The sequence below is a fragment of the Trichoplax adhaerens genome, genomic scaffold, assembly GCF_000150275.1.
Source record: "Trichoplax adhaerens TRIADscaffold_6 genomic scaffold, whole genome shotgun sequence".
Lineage (NCBI taxonomy): Eukaryota > Metazoa > Placozoa > Uniplacotomia > Trichoplacea > Trichoplacidae > Trichoplax > Trichoplax adhaerens.
Window position 1 is genome coordinate 294,054 of NW_002060948.1, and position 24,305 is coordinate 318,358.

At 32.8% G+C, this 24,305-nt stretch overlaps 2 protein-coding genes across 2 annotated transcripts; one reads left to right on the plus strand and one right to left on the minus strand.

Moving 5' to 3' along the window:
* Nucleotides 1-12,187: 12,187 nt before the first annotated feature.
* Nucleotides 12,188-15,888, minus strand: TRIADDRAFT_57067 (uncharacterized protein; the record flags this gene model as incomplete). The annotated part of the gene is made up of 15 exons (XM_002113507.1): nucleotides 12,188-12,301; nucleotides 12,530-12,643; nucleotides 12,790-12,886; nucleotides 13,040-13,167; nucleotides 13,246-13,312; nucleotides 13,526-13,584; nucleotides 13,807-13,856; nucleotides 13,982-14,099; nucleotides 14,216-14,300; nucleotides 14,466-14,549; nucleotides 14,652-14,727; nucleotides 14,944-15,019; nucleotides 15,120-15,239; nucleotides 15,338-15,502; nucleotides 15,709-15,888. The coding sequence occupies 15 exons, from the start codon at nucleotides 15,886-15,888 to the stop codon at nucleotides 12,188-12,190; spliced, it is 1,533 nt and encodes a 510-aa protein (XP_002113543.1).
* A 4,077-nt stretch (nucleotides 15,889-19,965) lies between these two features.
* Nucleotides 19,966-22,929, plus strand: TRIADDRAFT_57068 (Hsp90; the record flags this gene model as incomplete). The annotated part of the gene is made up of 5 exons (XM_002113141.1): nucleotides 19,966-20,112; nucleotides 20,676-20,882; nucleotides 20,964-21,053; nucleotides 21,136-21,339; nucleotides 21,409-22,929. The coding sequence occupies 5 exons, from the start codon at nucleotides 19,966-19,968 to the stop codon at nucleotides 22,927-22,929; spliced, it is 2,169 nt and encodes a 722-aa protein (XP_002113177.1).
* Between the last annotated feature and the right edge of the window lie 1,376 nt (nucleotides 22,930-24,305).

Sequence of the window (24,305 nt, forward strand, 5' to 3'; positions counted from 1 at the left end):
GTATACTATGTCTATCATGTAATGACCATTGCAAGTTTTATCGTAATGTTAAATTTGTCTTATGGATTGACCTTAATCATTGTCTCATATCTTTTACAATTACATATTTACTATAACTGGAGTATCGCAATTATCGGTACTATTTACGGCAACAATTTTATGTTGTTTGTCCTGTCATGTTAAGGGTATCGAAATTGAGAAATTATTTGTTTTCTATGTAAAACATTAGAAAAAATCAGATGTAAAATATTACATTTCTGTTTGGATATATCATGTTCAAGCTTTTGTGATAGATTCGTTAAAAAGAACGTAATGTTAACTCCAACTTAACAGGATTACTTTTACTTAGTAATATGTAAATGATAATATGATTATAATTATTAAACGATGTACTGTACAAGGGTAACATTGTAGATAAATTTAGAGTATCATCATACATACAATCCAAATTACCTATACGAAGTAATTGCCAATAGATACGCCTGAAACTTAAAGTAGCATTTTCAAGAGCATAATTTGACTATCAGTTATAATATTATCTTGAATATCATCAATTAGTTCAGCATCATACTTCTGTTCGTAAGCGATTTTGATATCATCTAGATCGACCTGCATCAAAACAAATTTCACATCAGTTACAATTACTTTAACAAGCTTTTCTACCTGCTAGAGTTTAAAAGATAGTCGATCATATTAGTAAATACTATCATAGTATTAAATCTGATTTTAATGTGGCTTTCACAACATAACGATATTTAATGCATTAAGCATTTATAATTCCGATCTTATCGAACCTCATGTCTAGTTATGATCACCCTTGAAATGGTTTTCAAATCCATCTCATTAATGGCAGCATGTAACACGACAGCAAAATAACCCGGTGTATCAGTTACACATTTAAGGATTGACTTTAAACTCTCATTAGTTGGGCTTTGAATTTTTTCATCAACAGTTTGATAAATATCCCCAGTGGTACTTTCCTAGACGTTATCCAAATGTATTATGATTAAATTCAATATGCATGTACCGGTATATCTCATATACCCGTATAATTATCGAATTATTCATTAAGTAATTTATGACGTTACCTCTTTAAAATGATTACAAACTTCCCTGATATGATTAAAGTTTCGTGTTGACAATGTGGTATTCAATTTGGAATTATCTGATGCCCAATCTTCATTGTCGGCCTTCATAGATCAGTTATCGATTAATTAATATGAATAATTAAGTTCCTCTCATGATATCATTTCATTGATACGGCACTATGTACCATTAAACTTAGGAATATTTATCGAAATACATTCAAATTGTTTACAAATATCCACTCATAGAGAGAGAAAGAGAAAACAACTTCACCTTCATTGTATCCACTATCGTACTATAGTCTAATAAGAATTTGTGCTCACCTCAAGCAACTGACGAACATCATCTTTAACAGCGGACTCATCCACAACATCATTGATTTCTCTCCTTGTCTGAAGAATAATTAATTAATGCAAGCGCTGTATAAGTAAAATTGGTGTAGCTTTTGGTAGCACATCCACATTAGGGTAACGACTATCGGCACAAGCTATGCAAGCATTCACTATATTAGCTATAAGTTATACCGTAATAAATGATGTCAAGAGTTTTCCTATTCTAGACTGGCGATCTCCAGATAGATTCGCTTCCAATGTCATACCAAACTCAGATTCATATACTTCAGCAATTGCTTGTAATTCCTATTCAATAAATTTATAACCAGCATTATATATGGTATTCTATATTACTACAATGCTGAGCATACCAATTTCAGATATATTTGCAAATGACCTACGGTTTGACACTAACATTTATAAATAATAAATAATCCTTACCAAAAATGTTCTACTGCAAACAATTTCAATCATAACAGATGCTCTATTTCCACTTCCCTAATTCAATATCGAAATAGTGTGTATTAGTCTAATAAAACATAAGGCTATTGACTAGAATCGAGCTTTCATCTACTGTACATATCGATCTCAATCTAAGTTTACCCATAGATTCAATCAATCATCAAACCTGAATTGCATCATGAAGCGCCTTTGCATCGTATTCTGATTTCTCCGTTAGCATCACGTTAAGAAGCTCTGTATAATCACCTCCCAATTCAACTTTAGTATCGCTTAATAAATCCTAACAAATTTTAAATAGTTCTAGGTAAGAAAAAATCAAATAACAAATGATAACCATTTAAATCCGTTCTTGCCTGTGAATATTTTGAAGTATATGCTTTAGAAATTTGTATTCGTTGGTCTCGTCTTCTTTCTCCCAGCAGATCAACTATGGTATCACCACCTGAATCTAATCATTCGTATGATAATTTATGCAAAAAATATCATTATTCGCACTTCACTATATTACATTAAAATAATTTATTTTATATTTTATCACATTATAAGATAATTTAACCTCCTAAAAATGCAGCAGTATATACTATTCGATTGAATTCTAATATTATTATCGCCTACCCAAATCACCAAAGGCATGATACAAAATTTTAGCATCATCATCAGGATCAAAATTTGTCGATTCAGGAACATCCTATTTTTGTATTCGTTATGAAATAGTAATATTGATCATCAAATTAATCTAATCGTCCAACTCTCTTCAAGACTTTACTTAAATACTTAAAAATAAAGCCTTATATTTATTCCTTTACCGATTTTTTATCCTGATCATCTACTTCCTTAGAATCTTCATTTTTGCCATCTCCATGAACTGATTCATTTTCTTTCTTACTATGATGACTGCTATGGCTACTGCGACGACTACTATTTCCATGACTGCTGTGATGGCTACTATGTTTGTTGTCATCATCGCTACGATGGCTATGACTGTTATGATTTCCACCACTGGAGCGACTACCAGCATTACTACGATCTGAAGGGATATGTCCATGGTTTTCGTTTGCAGTTGCTAAATCTTGATCATGATTGCTCTTATTATCTTCCTGCTGCTGTTCATCAGCCACATTATCATTCTGATCTTGATTATCTGCCTGTTCTTGGTCTCCAACCTGATCTTTATTTTCAACTTGGTCGTGAATTTCAGTTTCGTCCTGATTTTCAGCCTGGTCTTGAATTTCAGTCTGATCTTGATTTTCAGACTGATTCTGATTTTCAGCCTGGTCTTGAATTTCAGTTTGGTCTTGATTTTCAGACTGATCTTGATTTTTAGACTGATCTTGATTTTCAGCCAGATCTTGATTATCTAGTTGATCATGATTTTCAGCCTGGTCTTGATTATCAGGCTGATCTTGCTTTTCAGACAGATCTTGACTTTCAGCCTGATCTTGAATATCTAGTTGATCATGATTTTCAGGCTGATCTTGATTTTCAGGCTGATCTTGATTTTCAGGCTGATCTTGATTTTCAGACTGAGCTTGATTTTCAAACTGACCTTGATTTTCAATCTGATCTTGATTATCTGGTTGATCATGATCATCAGCTGAGACAGGTTGAGTTTTATTTACATCGTGAAGGTCTTCATCAGCCAATTTATCCTGATCATCATATACTTCGCGATTCGTTTCGTGATCATCAACTGGTGAAGGCTGATTGCTCCTGGCTTCAGATTTTGCGTCCTCAAGTAGCTCTAACTGCCGATCCCTATCATCATGATTTTCGCTAACACCTTCTTTCTTATTTAGAGCATCGTCAGTTTCATGATGCTCATCATCGCTATAACTCGTAGCACCATTCATTAAATTGTCATCATGCATCGATTTTTGATCATCAGGTGTTACAGCTCTACTAGAGTGTTTACTACTGTGTTCACTATCGAATTTATCACTGTAAGGTGTCGGAGTTCGACTTTTATCCATTTTTTCTTGATGGTTATCGCCATCACGTTCATCTATGTGGCTATCTTCTACAGCAACGGGAGATCTAAGGTCATCATCCGGTGATTTTGAGTTTTCGTTTTTCGATTTTATATTAGGAAGAACTTTCGGTTTTGGTTTAATTTGCTTCTCTGTCCCATTAGCTTTCTTTACCGGTGGTAAAACATTATGGTTATTTTAAAGCTTTTATTAGGTACAGTTTTATGACGTGCTCGATTTGGCGCAGCCTGAAATGATATAATTCTCTATTATTATTATATTCAATGTTTAGAAGGAGATAATTTCGATATTGCTCTACTTTAAATTATTTTCTATCTTATCATTAGAGATCTGTATCTATATAGATGATCAATCATCCTCTTGACTACGAATTCAATCTTAGTATTCTGCATACCACTTTAGGAACATTATTTCTCTCAACTTCATCATTACTTTTAGTACGATGATGCCGGTAGCTGTCTTTAGAATAGTCCTTAAGAAGAACATTGTAATTAAATTCATTTATGCCGACATTTACAGATAATATAAAATTGATAAGATTGTTAATGAACGGTAGCGTTAGTCTAAACATTTAGTGTGTAAAAACATGGATAACCTTTAATTATTCCAATTACCTTATTATTGCCTCCTCTTAGTTGCAGCTGAATAATTATCCAGAAATGTGAATTAACAAAACGTAAGTAAGGAAAATTCGTACTATATCCGGATTATCAGCATGGTGCTATTTAAATAATATAATCTTTTTCTCCTTAAAAGTATTCTATAGCGCTTATAGACATTACTAACATTCATAGCGACTTACAGATGTTTTTACGTCTACTCGATAATCTTTAGTCGTATCATCATGACACTTTAAGTAGTATAAATGCTTCTGAAAGTCTTCCTCCTACGAAATGAAGAAAAATAGATTGATAAAGGATTGATTCGGTACAGATATAGTCGCATACTTCACATGATAACAGAGTAGAACTGATTGAATTATAACTTTTAACATAAATTGGATCATCCTCTATAATACTGTATTACATAATATATTCCGATATAGTATGGGCAAGTAATAAGCCTTACTATCAGCATAGTTTCTGCATATTAATTATATAAAGCAACAACATAGCATGAAATTGATTTAATGTAATTAAAGTAAAATTGATAATTTATCATATTTTACCCATCGTCCAGTATGATAGGTTGGCCCAATGCTTTTTAGTTTTCCTAAAAGAGCCTAAATTATACAAGCAATTATAATTACTGGAGCAATAAGTCTTACCAATATACAAAATTTAATCAATTCGAACATTCATTCATACACCTGTAGGTAGTACATTACAGTCAACACTACAAGAAATTAGTGACATATCGAAAATATCCATGCACCTGTCATTATTCATAATGTGGTCTAAACTATGTTATGTTTTGAAAGATAAACTACAGACAATATAAAGTACTAAAGAAAAACATCACTACTTTTTATAAGCTTCGGTTAAATATGGCATAACCATTAAAACAGCTGAACATAATCAGAATAAATATGTGCGCAGATTTCAAATTCCATTCACTAAACATTTTTTGATTTTAAGAGTAAATTCATTTTATTCACCTGATTTTCCTGATTAATTTTATTAACCACTGCCTCTCGATAGGGTTGATTTAAGCTACCATAGAATATTAAAAAACGATTAAGAAATTAATTTATCCATGTAGCCTAATGACAATGGTAAACCACAGTCATTACTGCATCATTTTAATAAAGCCACTTTATAGAAACTCGAGCTTCTAAGAGTATATCTTAGCTTAATTATCCGATATTTTGATTAAGGTACAACTCTGCCTATTTATGTTTTGTTTTAAATTAATTATATGACTAATAAGAAATTCTAAAGAGGAATACTGGATTGTGCGATGTTAATCTATTAACGACTATTAATAAATGTGACGTTAAATTTTTCGGACGGCAAATATAAATATTTTCACATTGTAACTCACGCATTCCGAATGAGCTAATATGCTCCACACTGTGATACTCTACAACGTACTTTGTTTATAAAATCTATAAAATTGTATGCAGTCTACAGTATGTTAATTCAATAATCTGTTGTCTAACACAACCGTATATATGTCACGGTGAACCCCGGGAATCAGTTTCTATTAACTAGAGGTCATGAAAGGTTCATAGACAGAAAAACGACTATAACTTTGAGGCAGAGTATGCTAATGAAGTAATGTAGTTATTCAACCATGCATATCATCTTAACACGTTGAATAAACCGAATACTTTCACTTATCTAATAATTGACCTAATAGTTGTTTAAAGTGTGAGTGAAATTATTTCAGGCCAATCTGAGTCATTTCTTCTTATTATTTACAAAATCGCTATTATGCCATTTTCCAGTCTATTACAAGATATCAAGCGACGAGAAGCAATTTTACCTTTTAGCCCCTTGCTCATTCCAGTTATCCACTTGGCCCCGCCTGCTCATAATATGCGACATTTTAGCTAGTAGAATTCTATTCTCCTGCTTGATAGTTGCCTGACGATCTTCCTCTTGCTATTGGCGATACAAAATACATAAACATCAATATTAACTCTCTAAATGGATATAATCAACAATAAACATAATATCATAGCAACCTCTAACAATCCCATTCCGAATATTAATGACATAAAATAGGCAAATGAAATGCTTACTATATTTAAATAAATTGAATACATTGAAACTAATTGAACTATAAAGAGGTTATTTTATTTCATTTCCAATGCCACATATATTCCACTACTATTTTGTTAGCCCACTCCCAACTCCAAAATCAACAGTAATGATTACCGTAATATGAATATAAATTGTACGTACTGTATATTCTTATATATTAAATTAGAGATTGCGGTAAACAGTACAGTTAGTATAGCATGGGAAAAATTCTGTAATTGCCATCAGGTGTATTCAAAAATAAAATGATTTCTTGAATGTAAAAATTAGTTCCGCTGTAAACGATGATTACAATATATGAATGAATGTTAAAAATTCTGTCATTTAACTTCCGACCTTCATCTTTTTCATTCGAATCTGTAAATGAAGATATTCTTTTGGTGGCTTATTATCAATATCGGCTTTCATCCGTCGAACCTATAAACCGCATATAATCCAGAAATGTAAATTCTATCGAAATCAAAAATTAATTTTACAAGTGGATCATATATTAAACTATTGTAAAATAGCAATAAAAAATTTTCCGAACAATAGTTTCACAACATAATCGAAACGAACAGAAACAAAATAATTAAATGAAAATTTAATTTTGGTTTTGTTTTTTCGCTGCCATAAACATCATAGAAATTTATAAGACAGGAAAATAATAATAGACTGCAAGAATTGGAACACGATATTATAGCCTAGAATAATGTCAAATCCATAATTAAATGTAGCATCATGCTATAACCATCAGTCGCGGTATAATGAACATCATTTCACTTTTCTGCTCTCTCATACATGTATAGATATGATCGTTATTGTAAAATGCATTATCAAATTGGTCACCAAAAACTTCCCATAAGTAAAATAAAATATATAAACGTTGATAGAAAGGCCAGTAAATAATCAATAACGCTAGTTTAATTCCCTTAATCTAGCTGCTAATAAGTAGAATCTTTTAACTTTTTCTTACATGTACACCAATATTTAATATTAATCATTCGCAAATCTAAATTATTGTCAGTCTGATGATTCAAATATTAATTACTTTGATGGCATTATTCAAGAACTTGAAGGTCTAATAAAGAACTATTTCAATCTCAAAACCTTACGTACATGTCAGTACTCTTACTGATTAGCTAACGATGGAGAAGCTTTAATCAATCTTGCACTAATATTAACTTCAAATATTGGATCTACTGAATAACGGATTATGTTAAAACTGATATCTCTCAGAATAGTCTAATACAAGTCTCTTCAATAAGCTAATGCTGAGTTTATACAGCATTTCCACAGAGTATCATAGATACAGAACAAGATTTTACAACTTGTCCTGCATTATCTATTAATTCATAAATTGTTTTAAGCTGTAGATATTTCCTTAAATCAGACTGTTATTATCATAACTTTGTATTTAGATAGCTCGATTATTCAGTCTAACTTGTTTTGAAGCGAGATGGATCTTCATACTATATTTGCTATGATAAGATATTTAACTAAATGATTAAATGTAATTCAATAGAATATCTGCTATATTATATACTCCCTGACTCTTTCGTCGTAATTACTATACTTTACTAATAAACGTACTACTCATCCTCGTTTTAAATTAAAAATAAAGATAGTACAGAATTAATCGGTAATTTTAGTAATATGCGTATGATATTCTACTTTAATTGATTTTAGTTACAGCAATTGATCTAGATATAGTAAGGATACAGGTTTATGATCATGAGTTAAATTTAATAGATAAAGGCTGTGGAATTGAATGAATATCGGTTTTCATCCTATTAACAGCATTAGGAACCTCATCTAGTGACTATTCATTAATAAGAAAATATTCTACGTATCTTATGTCAGTAGTTAACAGACAATATTTAGATATCCGTAACTCGTAAGTTAACATTTAATGGGTTTTTTATTTGCATATTTATGAAAAAGTACGTTGTTATTTTCCAGTTAGTTTTCGGATTCAAACTAAAGTAGTAATATGGAAAGATGCTAATTTTCTCAAGCTTTCAACAATTTTTAATTTCTTCTCGGCAATAGAAAATGTCTAGAATCTTAGTTTGCTTACTTTCTTCATATGTAAATCATATGCACGATCTTCCCATCGCTTCTGCAATAACTTGCTTGAAGGCACGAAGCTGGGTGTTGATTGTGGCATATTTCCAAATTAGAATCCAATGTAATAAGGTTTAATAATTAATTTTGGTATCTTCTCTTATTGCTATAGCTTGATGGCTATAGCTTAATTGCTACTACGATGTATTCGAATACGCTCGACGATTTGGAATTGATTTTACTATAGTTAAAGATAGTAGTTTAAGAAGATAAGATTAGAGTTATAATTACATCGGTCGTTGCATCAAAAAAATTAATCCATCCAGCACAGCTATTTGTAAAAATTAAAATATATCAATTGATCAAGTCATTTGCATTAGCAATCTAACAGACAATCATTATTAACTTCAAATGGAATTCTAATTCATATCCAAAACTGATTAATTCAGGATTGATTTGCAGTAATTATAACTTTAAATCATCATTTCCATATTTAATATAAGTTGGCTATCGGTTGATAAAGGTTGCTATGGGAATATCGTCTTCAGCAATAGAGCAAGCTTACTAATGTAACAATTTCTATCGAAAGCCAGCCTTTCCTAACATTAGCTAAGTTAAAATTTAACCAAATAGATGATATAACCGGTTCAACTTGATATTGCTTCGCTATTTAGCTTACCTTTAGACCTATCGTTTGCCAATTATTTCGATTGAGTTATAATGAGCTACCGACGGTCGTTCCCCAATTTGTCTAAACTAAGTATCACACCGTTTTGTGTACATCTTCTAAATTGATTAACAGTAAGGGTCAATTGTATGACTCATTAGGTTATAGATTGGCCATAGACTTGATTCGATAAGCTGCTGAGCTACTTTTTCCCAATACTAATAAGCATACCCAACCAGATCTTTCTACTTGTCATCAATCGACGTCAGGACACATTGTTCCGGGTAACCTAGCAACCGTGAACAGCGTTGCGATCGACAACGGAGCCATAACCAATATTAATAGGTACAATGGTTTCCTTACGTCTTAACATGAATATGAATTCTTTAATAGAGTAAACAAACCTATTAATTCGATTATCTCATATAATCATTCCGTCTTTATTACTCGAATATAGGGACAATATCAGTTATTAGCCTTTTGGTATCGTCATGCTTCCAATGATGATATTATAAATATTGTAAATGCTCGTAGAGAGAGGAACTTATATTAATAAGTATTAACCGGAATGAAATTTACAGGAATATCCAAACAAAATTAAAGCGATAACTATACTATACTATCTTGGAATTATACTGTAGTTACACAGGCAACAGTACAGGACAGACTAAATTGTATGTCAGACATTGTGTTAATTGTAAGCAGGGTTTCGATTTTCAAGATTAGCGAAAATGTATTACAGTATTTTGAACATGTAAAAAGATGCATAGATATACTATACTATTAATATACCATAGCAGTACAACGTCTTTCACTTAAATCGCACTTAAAATACCACATTATATATAATAAAAATTTTATTTTCTATGCTAGCTAGAATGAAACTTACAATAATATTACAGTATAATAATCAATTACAGTAATAAGCCAAATTGGATGCACTATACTATTGTCTTATACTAACCTTATTAATTAATAGAAAAGGATAGATATACCATACCAGCGTTTTATACTGTAACTACTGTATACAGAATGTTTTGACTAAGTTACTCAAGAAGAAATAATGTATCAAAGTATTTTAAAAATTTTACATTCAATGTTAGCTGAAATCGAAACTATTTGGAATGATAAGATTGCAAATGAAAGGTGTACCACATAATCATTTAGTTACACGATATTTTACACTGCTGTGCGGTTCGAACAAATTGTATATAAATGTTGTTATTATTTATTGTATAAATTCTAGTTTGCAACATTAGCTGGAATGGAACGTACCGGGATAATCTAACAATAATAATAGAAAATTAGATATCTTATACTGTACCACCGTCCAGTTATATTGTATCTGCGCGCATTCTTACTAAATTCTATATAAAGTGCCATGGCATATTATGTAATTATTTACTATCGATATTCTATTACACTATTAGTTGGTATTAAACTTCTCTAAATATCCCAGCAAGTAGTGAAAAAAATAATCTGACTGAATTATATCCGAAATGTTCACATTGATATTAATTGTAGGATAAAAATTTTAATAAGCAGCTTATATAGCACAATTGCAATTATGCTAACAACAACTATGATGTTACTCTTACAGAAGTGAAACATGCCAAAGGTTGCATCAACTCGACTTCATTCGCATACGATCATATTAAACCATGTATCATTTTTTTAAAATCACATTTAGTCACTGAAATGTGCAAACGAGTTAGCGAGGGAATTAATCCTTATCTATTTATTAAGACCATATGCATCTACATTATTGCTAAAGTTAAATCCAATATAGAGAAATATGAGTGGAAACTATACAATGCTTATCAGCAATATCAGAATTTCGGACGCTTATTGAACGTTAACTCACTTTTCAAAGGTATAGCTTTCAAAGACAAGAGGTAATGTCCAACTTATTTTAAGTCGATTAGATCATTCTTTCTAAGTCATTTATATTTATACATCAAATAATTTGAAGTTTCTAGCTATAGACAATATTGCACACGTTCAGTTCGCTCAGACATAGCAGTATTATATTCATGCAATTAATACTTAGCAATGTTATAACACTTGAAATACGAATGATAATTCTAAATTGGAAAATGCATGGGAGGATATCTCACGATAATGTTATAATTTCACAGATTATGTAGGAAAAATCAAAGGCAACATGCACAACTGTATTGTAGCAGGAAGTTTCTTAGCTTTATACAAATGAATATATTGCTAATCTAAACACTTTATCTGCTAGCATTTTTGGCGAACGATTAAGAGGTATGCAAACATTGCTATAGAAAACTATTTAGTAGCGATTTAAAATCTACCATGAAGCATAAGCTCAGCAAAATTTTCTTTCTCAAACTATACTAAACGAGATTTTTATCAATTTAAATCAAACAGATTTTCAAATACTAAATAATTTTTCTTGCAGTAGCCATTAAGATCGAAAGAGCAAAAATAAAATTGGATTGATTTGACGAACAAAATCGATCTTTATTTAAAAGTTTCGATGATAAACCGTCTTAAATAAGTCATATATATATATGTTACGATAAATTTTAGAAATTTACAAATATTTGTGAATCATCCCAAATCATAGGATTTACTAAACATTCGAATTTCTCATGAATGAGGGAAAAATCTTATGAATAAGTTGATAGTCCTCAGAAATCTTGAGCATCTTAATTATCGTAATATATATTTTATATACACATTATTTCCAAAAGAATTATCTTAACAAGACCCAATTCTTTAAGAATTAAGGAAATAAGATTGTTATGATATCAATTAACCATAGTCAACATATTTATTAACCGAACATGCAAATATGACGAAAGTAATACAATTATAAATTACAGCAAGCAAAACACCTCTTAATTCATATTCTAGTTAAATATAGGGATAACATTAATTACACCATGAAGCATCGTCTTTACACTTCAACATAAACCATTTTTGCATCAGGATATCGTTCGGTAAAGTATTGTAGTCGATGCTATCATCATTGGCTTTATCTTGCGTCTAGGAAAGAAAGCCAAAACATTTTAACAATATGCTACAGCAATACCGTTATCAACACTGTTATCGCTTAGATAGCACTTAATCATTGAAAAATAAGGATATCAACGTCAGTAGACAGGCTAGGTTTTATCCCATGCTTGGTATTAACTACATTGTCTTACTTAGAGTTTAGCTCGATACCCTAACCATATAATGTTGATATCTGTAATGAAAAGTTTATAAACTCACCAACGGCCTAGGAAATACTCGTCTAAAGTTTCGTCTATGAACATGTTCTAGGAATGCATCGTAAAGGAATTCCGTTTGATGTTGTTGACGACATTGTAAACAAATTTGGCATTTCTAAATTTAACAAGGCGTAAATATATCTGTCGTCAGCATACTCATCCTTCAAAAATCTAAGTTCATATTTCCTCAAGTAATTTTTTTCATCTGTATTAGGATAGTACCGATTTCACTAATGGGCATATTTTAAGATGAGCACTTACATCACTTTTACAAGCTGAACAATCGGCACCAGAGCAAATATCATAACCAACTTGAACGTCACGATAGCAGATTTTCATTATTTCTTCATCGGGCGAACTAATTTAATGATTACATTTAGAAAGCGAATTAAAATGCAATATAATTATAAAATAGTAATTCCATGCCTACAATACATTGATATTGAGGAATTACTGCATTATAAAGTGAAATTATTGATTTACGCGGGATACTAAATAAAGATCAATGTACCTTTGGACAACAGTTCGAGGAGTAAGAGATGCTACACCAATTAGACTAAGGAGATTATACATAACTTGTTCATATAGTAGCTTATTTGGTGGATGAACAGCAGATGATAAGTTCGGCGACATATTTACCTGTTAATAACATTATGACGTTTCTGTAAGTATCACTATTGAGAGTATTTAAATAGACGTGAAATTTATAGAGATTACCTCCATTAACCAGACATTCATCTTGCTATCTACTACGAAATCGAATCGAACCATTTCGAAAAAATTTCTGAAGGCAGAATGAGAAAATAATACTTCAATTGCAATATATATATAACTTTCTTCATAAGGTACTAAAGGCAGTGCATATACTATTTTTCTGAAAAAATTATCGTAGCTATCAGAAATAATACCAAGCAAGCATTTTTATTTTATAAATCATGATTTATTACAATGCATTATCTGTTGATTAGTATCATATAAACCTAACAGCTGCTGTTACCTTGTACTTTTATATCTTCTGGTCGTCGCTAGTATCTCAGCTTTCTTATTCAAATAAACCTAATTCATTGGTAATAACCCAAATAAAACTAGATCAAGCATTCATCTCATAATGAATAATAAATTTCATAAACGCTAACAAATATGCTAAACTTGAAATATGAAAGTATGCATCACATAAGATTAATTCTTCACTAGTGGTGATTTTAATAAAATTTGAAATTTGAAGTAAATTTACAAAAAATTTAAAATAAATTATAGCTGCTGTCACATCTGCATTACCTGAACGATAGCCTCATTAATATCTGCCCAAAGTTTCTTATAATTAAAGCCTTAATTTATCGAAATAGGTTACCATAGTTATTGAAGTATTACAAAATATTGGTCTTATCTGTTACAGTAAAACACATAAGCTAGAACATCCAATGATAGCATTTAATTAATTAAAACTATCTACCTTTCCGTCTTAAAAATGCATTCAACGACTGTTTGTGACTAAATTGCCCATCACTGTACATCTTCTTGAGTGAAGGAATCTGAAAAACGCTACTAATTAGTAAAGTTAAATCTTCGTTCTATTTCATAGTAACGAATACACACTTGTATTACGCATATATCAGTAGCAAACATAATATAATCTATCATTTCTTCAATACACTGCTTGTCCAGTTCATATACTGTACAAACTAACCTCCCATGTAGGAGTATAATCATCAGCCACAACATATTGCCGTGTATTAGTTACATCAAGAGGGAGGTAGTCTTTTGGACAAAATCTACGATCAAAAGCGACCATGAATTATTTCATAGAGTAAATAATTTTACTTTAAATTTAATATTTTAAACGCAAGTAATAAATTGACTTCAAAACTGCTTTCGTGTTGCAAACAGCCATACAAAGTTGATTGACTTTATTCGTATTTTCATTTGTTAATGCTAACCGAAGTAAAGCTTCTTCATCATAAACATATACTCGTAATGGAGACACAGATGTCATAACTGTATAGATTCCTATGTCAAATTTTCTTTTTATCGTTCGAGATAATAGAAAGGATAAAATTAAAGTGTTAGCGGTAAACATCATCGGTGCGCTTTCAGATATCATTTATATCATTGTATCTGATCACCTTCCATCAATTAGTAAAGGATCCATAACGTATTCTTGGACGAAAACTTTTTTCGACTTTGATGACAGATCCATTTCTATTTATATATATATATATTATACATATAAAAATATTGGATTTATGTGATTTGCATGAAAGTATTCGCACTGTCTCAGGCATATAAACGGCTAGTATACGAGTATAATACTCTAAATCGTATGTATATTATCAACTAAAAAGAAATTTACTTACAAGGATCATATCTACATCTACACAAATTTTTTGAACAAAAGTGTTTGCAACTGATACTCACCTTCAATCTTACGAATGAAAATTCCGCGATGAGCATTACTTTTTTGAACATATAACTGATTAGGTTTCAATTTAGCCTATGGCGATAATAATCACAATTAATACGGAATAATTGACTATTAACCCATACATTTAGGCTCCTAAAATATGTAATGTATTTTAAAAATAGGTACGAACATCTCTTAATAGCTTTTCTTTATCTTCTGGAATCTTGTAAGCTTTCGGTGTGAAAGAAAATCCGCTTGTGGCTAGAGAAGCTTTATTTGTTATGAACCCTGAGCCAGGAAATTTGTTAACCTTAAAAATACGAGAATCGATTATAATTTTGTGTAAAATGGATCCAAAACTCAAGTGCTGCTTTACAGCCATATTTAAATTCCACAGTATAAGCAAACCTTTTGATGAGGCTTCATTTGTCGTATCATGTTGTAAACCTTCGTTTCGGTGAATGGATACTCATGCGACCATAAAACATCCCATTTTTGTGGAAAGTCCTTTTTCATAACATAACCAACACGTTCGAAGACTTTTATAGGATGATCTAGATATCCTTTCTCGATCTTATAATAAAAGTAAAAATTCTACGCTGAAATCTGTTGTTATACTGCACTATCAGGTTCATATTTATTTGTCAAACACGCTACTTATAATTATTTATTAATTTAAAATTGCAAGCGAAGATATTAAAATGAAACGATAGCAAAAAAATAATTAATTGATTGATATTAAATATTTATAAACAAACGTCTTTTGCATGAAACCAAACCACGGGAGCAGTTTTTTTCTTTTCTTGAACGACAGCATCACCAACTCTTTCATTAACTGTTTTGATAGTTTGTTCTCTTAGCTGACCAACTAAATATCTTAATTCAAAGATATTGACTGTCATGACAGTGACGCCGATCAACAGCAGCAAGACGACAGCACGGTTATATCTCATTGACATGCTGAACATAGATAGATTTCTGCTACTACATATCTACAAATGATGAGGGAAAAATTATTTTAATATGCAAATAACGTCAAAATTAGCTGTATTAATTATTTAGTTTGAATAATCTCTTAATTTATAATTTACAAAGGGTTATTTTTATGCAGATAACTGGAACAGATCAGTTAATGTGCAAGCTTACAGAAAAAGATTGATCAAAATTTCTCGACCGTATCATGAGCACTGAGGAGATTACTTGATTTAAAAATGATAGTCAAGTAATCGATTGTTTGACTAGAACTACGTACTTTATTTTTAGAAGTTAAACAACTGTAGAAGCCTCTTGTAATATATAATGCTCATCTATGTTATCAACCAAACAATTGAAATAGAAGATAATTGACGATACCAAATACAATAATTTTACACGGCACTTTCTGATGAAATATCCGATATTCGATAGGTTGCTGTAATGAAGCTTTGTTCCTATTTCCATCGATACAGTACTAATTCATCTATTATTATTATAGTTAAGTATCGGGAATCACTATTATGTTTCTTTAATTAAAGTGTAACAAGAGCAAATCGCTTGAACTAAAACCTAAATGCCAAAATGAAATCTTTTGCAATTAGAATTCACTACCTGCCTTTTACTAACTATGAATTCATTGCAGTAAATGATCGATGTGTACTATATTGCAATGTTTTTGCAATGCACGTGAAAGAATTATTGTACTCGTATGCAATGACTACATCATATAAACAAAGCAAGGAGCAGGAGTTTCTTAACGCTTTAATAGGGATTCGATAGGTTACTATAATGAAGCTTTGTTCCTATTTCCATCGATACAGTGCTAATTCATCTATTATAGAGTTTAGTATCGGGAATCACTTTTATGTTTCTTTAATTAAAGTGCAATAAGAGCAAATCGCTTGAACTAAAACCTAAATGCCAAAATGAAATCGTTTGCAATTAAAATTCACTACCTGCCTTTTACTAACTATAAATTCATTGCGGTAAATGATCGATGTGTACTATATTGCAATGTTTTTGCAATGCACGTGAAAGAATTATTGTACTCGTATGCAATGACTACATCATATAAACAAAGCAGGGAGCAGGAGTTTCTTAATGCTTTAATAGGGATCGTTTATCAATTTTAGCCACCAATATAACAATTAAATTAAGTCATGACGCACAATTCTCATTTATAATTAATTAAAAATGAGCGAAAAGGATAAAGATCCAATGTAATGGAGTAGATATCAAAAGTGATGTCTACCCCGACAACCCAATGTCCAGATGAAATCCGATAAAGTACTACCCATTCAAAATGTATTAACGGTTAAATGCTTTGTCATTCCCTATACAGTACTTATGCACTTTACTTTATGTACGCATTATCTAAAATAATTCTGTGATAACCCGTAATGAATGAATAATTCCAAGCAAAATGTACCGGCAAAATCGTGCGGTATTATATAATACCGCGAATATCGATTTGACAACTATCCAATCCTCGAATACCGCTAGCAAACTTAACCACATTCGTATATTCCTGTATCAGGACTATCACTACACGTCTATTCCTTGCAAATAAGAGGTGCTCCGCTATCCCAATACTATATCGTTTTTTTGACTGAATCATATTCATGTCTCATGCCTACGTTAGATCCCATCAGGCCATCATCGCTCTCATTTATTCTACAGGATAGGCGATCTTAAGTTTACTACTTTCTGATATCAATAGCGTTGAATGCGTACAAATAAAGTATAACTCACATCGTTATTGTATTCTCACTCTACAAGTTTCGCCGAATCCATCCTTAAGTTCAGAATAAGCTCTACCGTCATTGATAACAAGGATAGATTGTATGCTAAGCTATTCCACAGTTCTGATAGACAAATAAAGACAGTACGCCTCTAACGAGCGGGTGTTCGACTAGTTACCGTCATATCTAATTGGCTATACAGTCATTCTATTTACAGTTGCCTATTCGTATCAACTATAAACTGTCTGCACTCTCTTGTCATTTATTTACGTACAGTATTTGGACTAATCAAGTTAGCACTAGGAATCAACCTACCTTGGAAAACATATGTTCTATGCTTGCTGTGATTATCTTGGCAGCCTTTCAAAAAAACTCTAGTGGTTGATCAGTAGCAAATCAATGAAGTGGTAGGTCCGCTGTCTGCTAATTTGGCATTCTCTCTTTTGCTTTTATATACAGTAGTACGGATTTAAATGTTTGAGCCTTTGCGATGTTGGCGGCGATCAGTGACAGTCACCGTTCCCGTAGTAATAAATAACAGTCCAAGTTATTGTTTTAAGCAGCCTATCGGCTTTCGTTTAGCTCACAATTAGTCAATGCCGCTACCAGTGGAAGGCACTACAGTGTACAGTGTACAGTACAGTACAGTGCACAGTACTGTACATCCTACCGTTATTTCACACCGTACTCACTGAGAGACTTTTGGAAGAGAAATTCTATTGTAATCATAAGTTCTCTTTTTTATGGGAAATTGCTGCACTACAGTGTACAGTGTACAGTACAGTGCACAGTACTGTACATCCTACCGTTATTTCACACCGTACTCACTGAGGGACTTTTGGAAGAGAAATTCTATTGTAATAATAAGTTCTCTTTTTTATGGGAAATTGCTGACTCGTGGACTCAATGACTTACTTGTGTACAGCCTGACTACCCCATCCCAGGTCATGGATTTCTGCTTCACTAATAGTAAAAAGAAAGAACGACAGGAAGGGAAAGTGGCCTTCAATGCAAAATCATGCAGAGGCCTATCATTTTTCTGGCCATTCAACGACTGTACTGTACTGTATATGCTGTCAAAACCAACCTAGTTAAAGCACCGATGAAACTGTGTACTAAACGTGCAGTTAGGTATTGCATCCGGGTTAGCAGCTACAGTAATATGGATCTCAGTCGTGTACCGTTGCAGAGATGCGATACACTTGAAATGACCAGTAAAACAATCAGCCTTGATATTTTTTGAGTTGTCTGTACTATATTCAAAAGAAAGAAAGAAAGAGAGGAACGGAAATGTGCAATCCCTGGCTTGGCCTGGAACTGGCATGGCAGGGATTCCCCGGTGCATGACTGTTTTCACCATTTTACAGTACTATGCTATACTGTACAGTACAGTACTGTAATGTCCTTCCAAATGAACTGTTACCAGGGACTACAGTAGACCAATCATGAATTCGCTGTAATTCACTTTCACTCCCTAACTTCCTATACTGTACAGATCAAAATTGTATACTGTATTATCAGGGTTCATGTAACTGATATACTGTATATATGACATATACAATTTTGAAAAAATCAAAATTTTGATCTGTACAGGAAGTTGGGCCTAAACCCTCTCCCGCTGACGCAATCATCCATCATCTTTCTAGCTTCTAGTAGCTTCTACAAGATGGCCGTGCACCAGTCAATATGTGCAATGTACATTGTACAGTACAGTACATACACAGTAGAGTGCAGGTGCTACCAGGTGCTACTAGTGAACAATGAATAGCCTTACAGTACTGTACAGTACTGTACTGTATAGTATTGGGGTGGGATTATACAAACTGACTGTATACACTGTACTGTACACTGTACACTGTACAGTACAGTTCGTCGACGTCCGATCTGACAACGAACGTACTGTACTGTACATACCGAACGTCCAATCGCTCGACGTCTACAGTACTATTGAGCTGTGTGTTGAAATGTTGAACTGACTCATTGGTCATTTAATGAATTCATGAATGACGTCAGTACAGTACAGTACAGTTTGTACTGTATGCGCCGTACAGTTGTACTGTACTGTACTGTACTGTACTACAGTACAGTATACTACTGTAGACTGTGTACTGTAAATCAAAATTTCGCGGAATGTTCTAGAAGGCATTATCCAACTGGCATAAAAACCTGCGTATCCACGAGGTCGTAGGTACTTCGCGCGATTCAATCGATTCAGTGGCAGGCCTTCGCACGTGTAACTGTGCAAAGAAACCAATCCTCTTTGATTCAGTGTGCAAGTTTTCTTATTCTTCAGAAAGAAAAAATATTCAACCAGCAGTAATGGCAGACGGTGAAACTATGCAAGAAGTCGAAGTAGAAACCTTCGCCTTTCAAGCTGAAATTGCTCAGTTGATGAGCCTAATCATCAATACTTTCTATTCGAACAAAGAAATCTTTCTTCGTGAATTAATTTCAAATTCTTCTGATGTAAGTGTAACGCTTTCTAAGGCATAGACTTCGGTGAAGAGTTTAGCTCTAACAATAGCTATAGTTACCTCTGGTACTCTAGTAATGCAATGGAAACTTATTGTAATACGACTTTGAAAGCAAGTTTGCTCAATTAAATTGTAAAATGATGTAGGGATAAGGTGCATTTTTTAAGAAGGGCTCGCTATCAACTTATGATTACTGAACACGAGTGAAATGCTGTCCAATGCTAATTTCTGACTCTAGACTGTCCTAAAATTTGAGTCAACTACACAATCCAAGCCAGCATTTTTATAGTGTTGTACAGTCTGCATTGATGAAGCTTCAATAGTACTTTAAACTTAATACACCATTGTAATGTATGAATGAGTATTCCATACAGCACATTTCAAATTATTGATGCCTACGGTAGAGTGAAGTGACGGTAAAAGATATATGCAGTGACCCGTTTCTGACTGTACAGTAGATCGTTCGCTGAAACGACTTCTTGATGTGGGCATTACTGTATAAGAAAAATTCTAGCTAAAACTATCATACTAACATATTCATAATTTCTGGGATAGGCTATCGACAAGATTCGGTATGAAAGCTTGACTGATCCATCCAAATTAGAATCCTGTAAGGATCTATTTATCAACATTTATGCTGACAAAGACAGCAAAACCTTGACTATTCGTGACTCTGGTATTGGAATGACGAAAGCAGATCTTATCAACAGTCTTGGTACTATTGCCAGAAGTGGTACAAAAACTTTCATGGAAGCTCTACAGGTAGGCCTAAATGTTGATTTCGATAGGTTATTTTACATCAATTTATGTCATGATTAAACTAAATCGTAATGACGTTTTTAGGCTGGTGCTGATATATCTATGATTGGTCAATTTGGTGTCGGTTTCTACTCAGCATATCTGGTTGCCGAAAGAGTTACAGTCGTTAGCAAAGTAAGCTTATAATTTCAGTTTCAATGTTGATTTGGCATTGTGTAAGCATCTTGTAGCTAATTATTATAATATGATGTTGTAGCATAACGATGACGAACAGTATATTTGGGAATCGGCAGCTGGTGGTTCTTTCACAATTCGTCGTGATGATGGTGAACCTCTTGGTCGTGGTACAAAAATCATCTTGCATATGAAAGAAGAGCAAATAGAATATTCAGAAGAGAAACGTATAAAAGAGATTGTCAAAAAGCACAGTCAGTTCATTGGATATCCCATCTCTCTACAGGTAGATGAAAAATGTTATATAGAATATTTACGAAAAATTTACGACCTAACAAATTCGATCATATTTCAGGTAGAAAAAGAGCGTGACAAAGAAATAAGCGATGATGAAGAAGAAGAAGAAGAAAAAAAAGAAGAAACGGAAAAAGAAGAGGAAGGGGAAGACGATGATAAACCCAAAATTGAAGAAATTGACGAAGAAGAAGAGAAAAAGAAAGCTGAAAAGAAGAAGAAAACAATAAAAGAAAAATACAATGAAATGGAAGAACTAAATAAAACTAAACCAATCTGGACCCGTAACCCTGACGATATCAGTCAAGAAGAATACGGAGAGTTCTATAAGAGCTTAACTAATGACTGGGAGGATCACCTTGCAGTGAAACATTTCTCCGTTGAAGGACAACTTGAATTCAAGGCCTTGCTTTTCGTCCCGAAACGTGCTCCATTTGATTTATTTGAAAACCGCAAAGTGAAAAACAATATCAAATTGTATGTCAGGCGTGTATTTATAATGGATAACTGCGAAGACTTGATCCCAGAGTACTTAAATTTCGTAAAAGGTGTTGTTGATTCTGAAGATTTGCCTCTCAATATCTCCCGTGAGACGTTGCAACAGAACAAAATTTTGAAAGTTATCCGAAAGAATATTGTAAAAAAATGCGTCGAGCTTTTCAACGAATTATCCGAAGACAAAGAATCTTATAAGAAATTTTATGAACAATTTTCTAAAAATTTGAAACTTGGAATGCACGAAGATAGTACCAACAGGAAGAAGATTGGTGACTTACTCCGCTATCACACTTCTTCCACCGCAGATGACGTAACATCTTTGAAAGACTATGTCTCTCGTATGAAGGAGAATCAAAATCAAATCTACTATATCACTGGTGAAAATAAGGAACAGGTGGCTAATTCCGCATTTGTCGAAAGAGTAACTAAGAAAGGTTTCGAAGTTATCTATATGACGGAGCCTATTGATGAATACTGCGTACAACAGCTGAAAGAATATGATGGCAAGAACTTAGTTAGCGTAACGAAAGAAGGCCTTGAGCTTCCTGAAGACGAAGATGAAAAGAAGAAACGTGAAGAAAACCAAGCAAAATACGAAAGTCTATGTACGATGATGAAAGAAATTTTAGATAAGAAGGTCGAGAAAGTAACTATCTCTCAGCGATTGGTCTCATCCCCCTGTTGTATTGTCACGAGCCAATACGGCTGGACTGCAAACATGGAAAGAATCATGAAAGCCCAAGCTTTACGTGATACAAGTACTATGGGTTATATGGCTGCTAAAAAGCATTTGGAAATCAATACGGATCATTCCATCATCCAAACTCTACGTAATAAAGCCGATGCTGACAAAAATGACAAATCTGTCAAAGACTTGGTTATGCTTTTATACGAAACTGCTTTATTATCATCTGGTTTTTCTCTTGATGAACCCCAAACACATGCTAACCGCATTCATCGTATGATTAAGCTTGGTCTCGGTGTTGACGATGACGATGCTCCTGCTGAGTCTGCTGAAGCTTCAGAAGAAATGCCTCCTTTGGAAGACAATGATGATGCTTCACGAATGGAAGAAGTCGATTAACTCAAGAAGCGCAATATGCGTAACATTTGCCGGAAAAGCAAATCTGGCTTCATTACTAACAAAACAGTTTCTATAATTATAGTTATATCATATAGGAATTACCATCGAGAAATACGAATTTGAAATTCTGTCTACTGTAATTGATTTTTGAGCGCTTGCATATAAGTTAACCTCTGTACTTTATAACTAAAATTGAATAAAGTTCTAAATTAAAAACACTAGATGTTTCTTATTGCCTGCGGTTTGTAGCCTGAAGTTTGACCTGATAGAGTTGGATATAATGTTTAGTGTAAATACCATCCTATCGAATTCATTATAAATATCACAATATCAGCAATAGCAATACTGTAAGCCAGAATATTTTGCTGTACTTCATTCAATAATCCGCATATGCGCAGAACAAATGGTTGATGATAAGCAAATTCGAGCGATATCCGTTTTAAACTTGCAAGCCAGGACGTACGAAATTGACGTAACTACGTAGTACTTACTGTACTTGGTGAAATGTGATACTTGAAATAGACAACTTGATATATACGGGTATATCACAAGTACACGTGTTCGCGGTTTGGTTTAGCTTTGATTTTAAGTCGATATTTTATTAATAGTAAGTTATACTGTAAGCTATTGATAACAGTATGTACTGTATGTGTACAGTAAAGTACGCGTTTTTCAGAAAAGTTATTCATAAGTACTACTGTACCGTAATAGTAGAGTACTATACTGTACATACAGTATAGCCTTGGCATATGCCGCATAACACATAATACTCCGCCGACTAGAAGGAAATTTACCCCTAATAAATTTACTTCAAGTCGGCTAGGTAGAGTATTACGAACGTGGACCATTCAACTAGTAGTGATAGTTTATTAATTACTATACTGTACACCAACTTAACTTAACCTTAACCACGGTACATTGTCGTTGTATATTGCTACTGTAACATCATTATTGATGGTAGTTTGCCATAGCTAGCGAAACATGCGAGATACTTTTAAACTCATTCTACAGGAAAACATATCTATCAAATAATACTGTACAGTACAGTACATACGCACATTGGAAATAAGAAATGAAAACCGATGTCAAAAAAAAAAATAATAATCATACAGTACAGTTATTAATAGAGGTAAAATAAATAAATTAAGAACAAGAAAAATTGCCACGTACAGAAACAGTACTGTACCATTTAGTGTGCTTTTTGCAGAAAAGTATAAGAAAGGCACAGTACGGAAGAGTACAGTACTGTACTGTAGAAGGGTAGTGTGTATCCGCTTTGGGATACAGTACTTCGCACTCTACCGTACTGCACAATCTGTACGTAATGAGACCCTGACAGCATAATAAGTGCTATGTAATGAGCGAATGTTGCATAC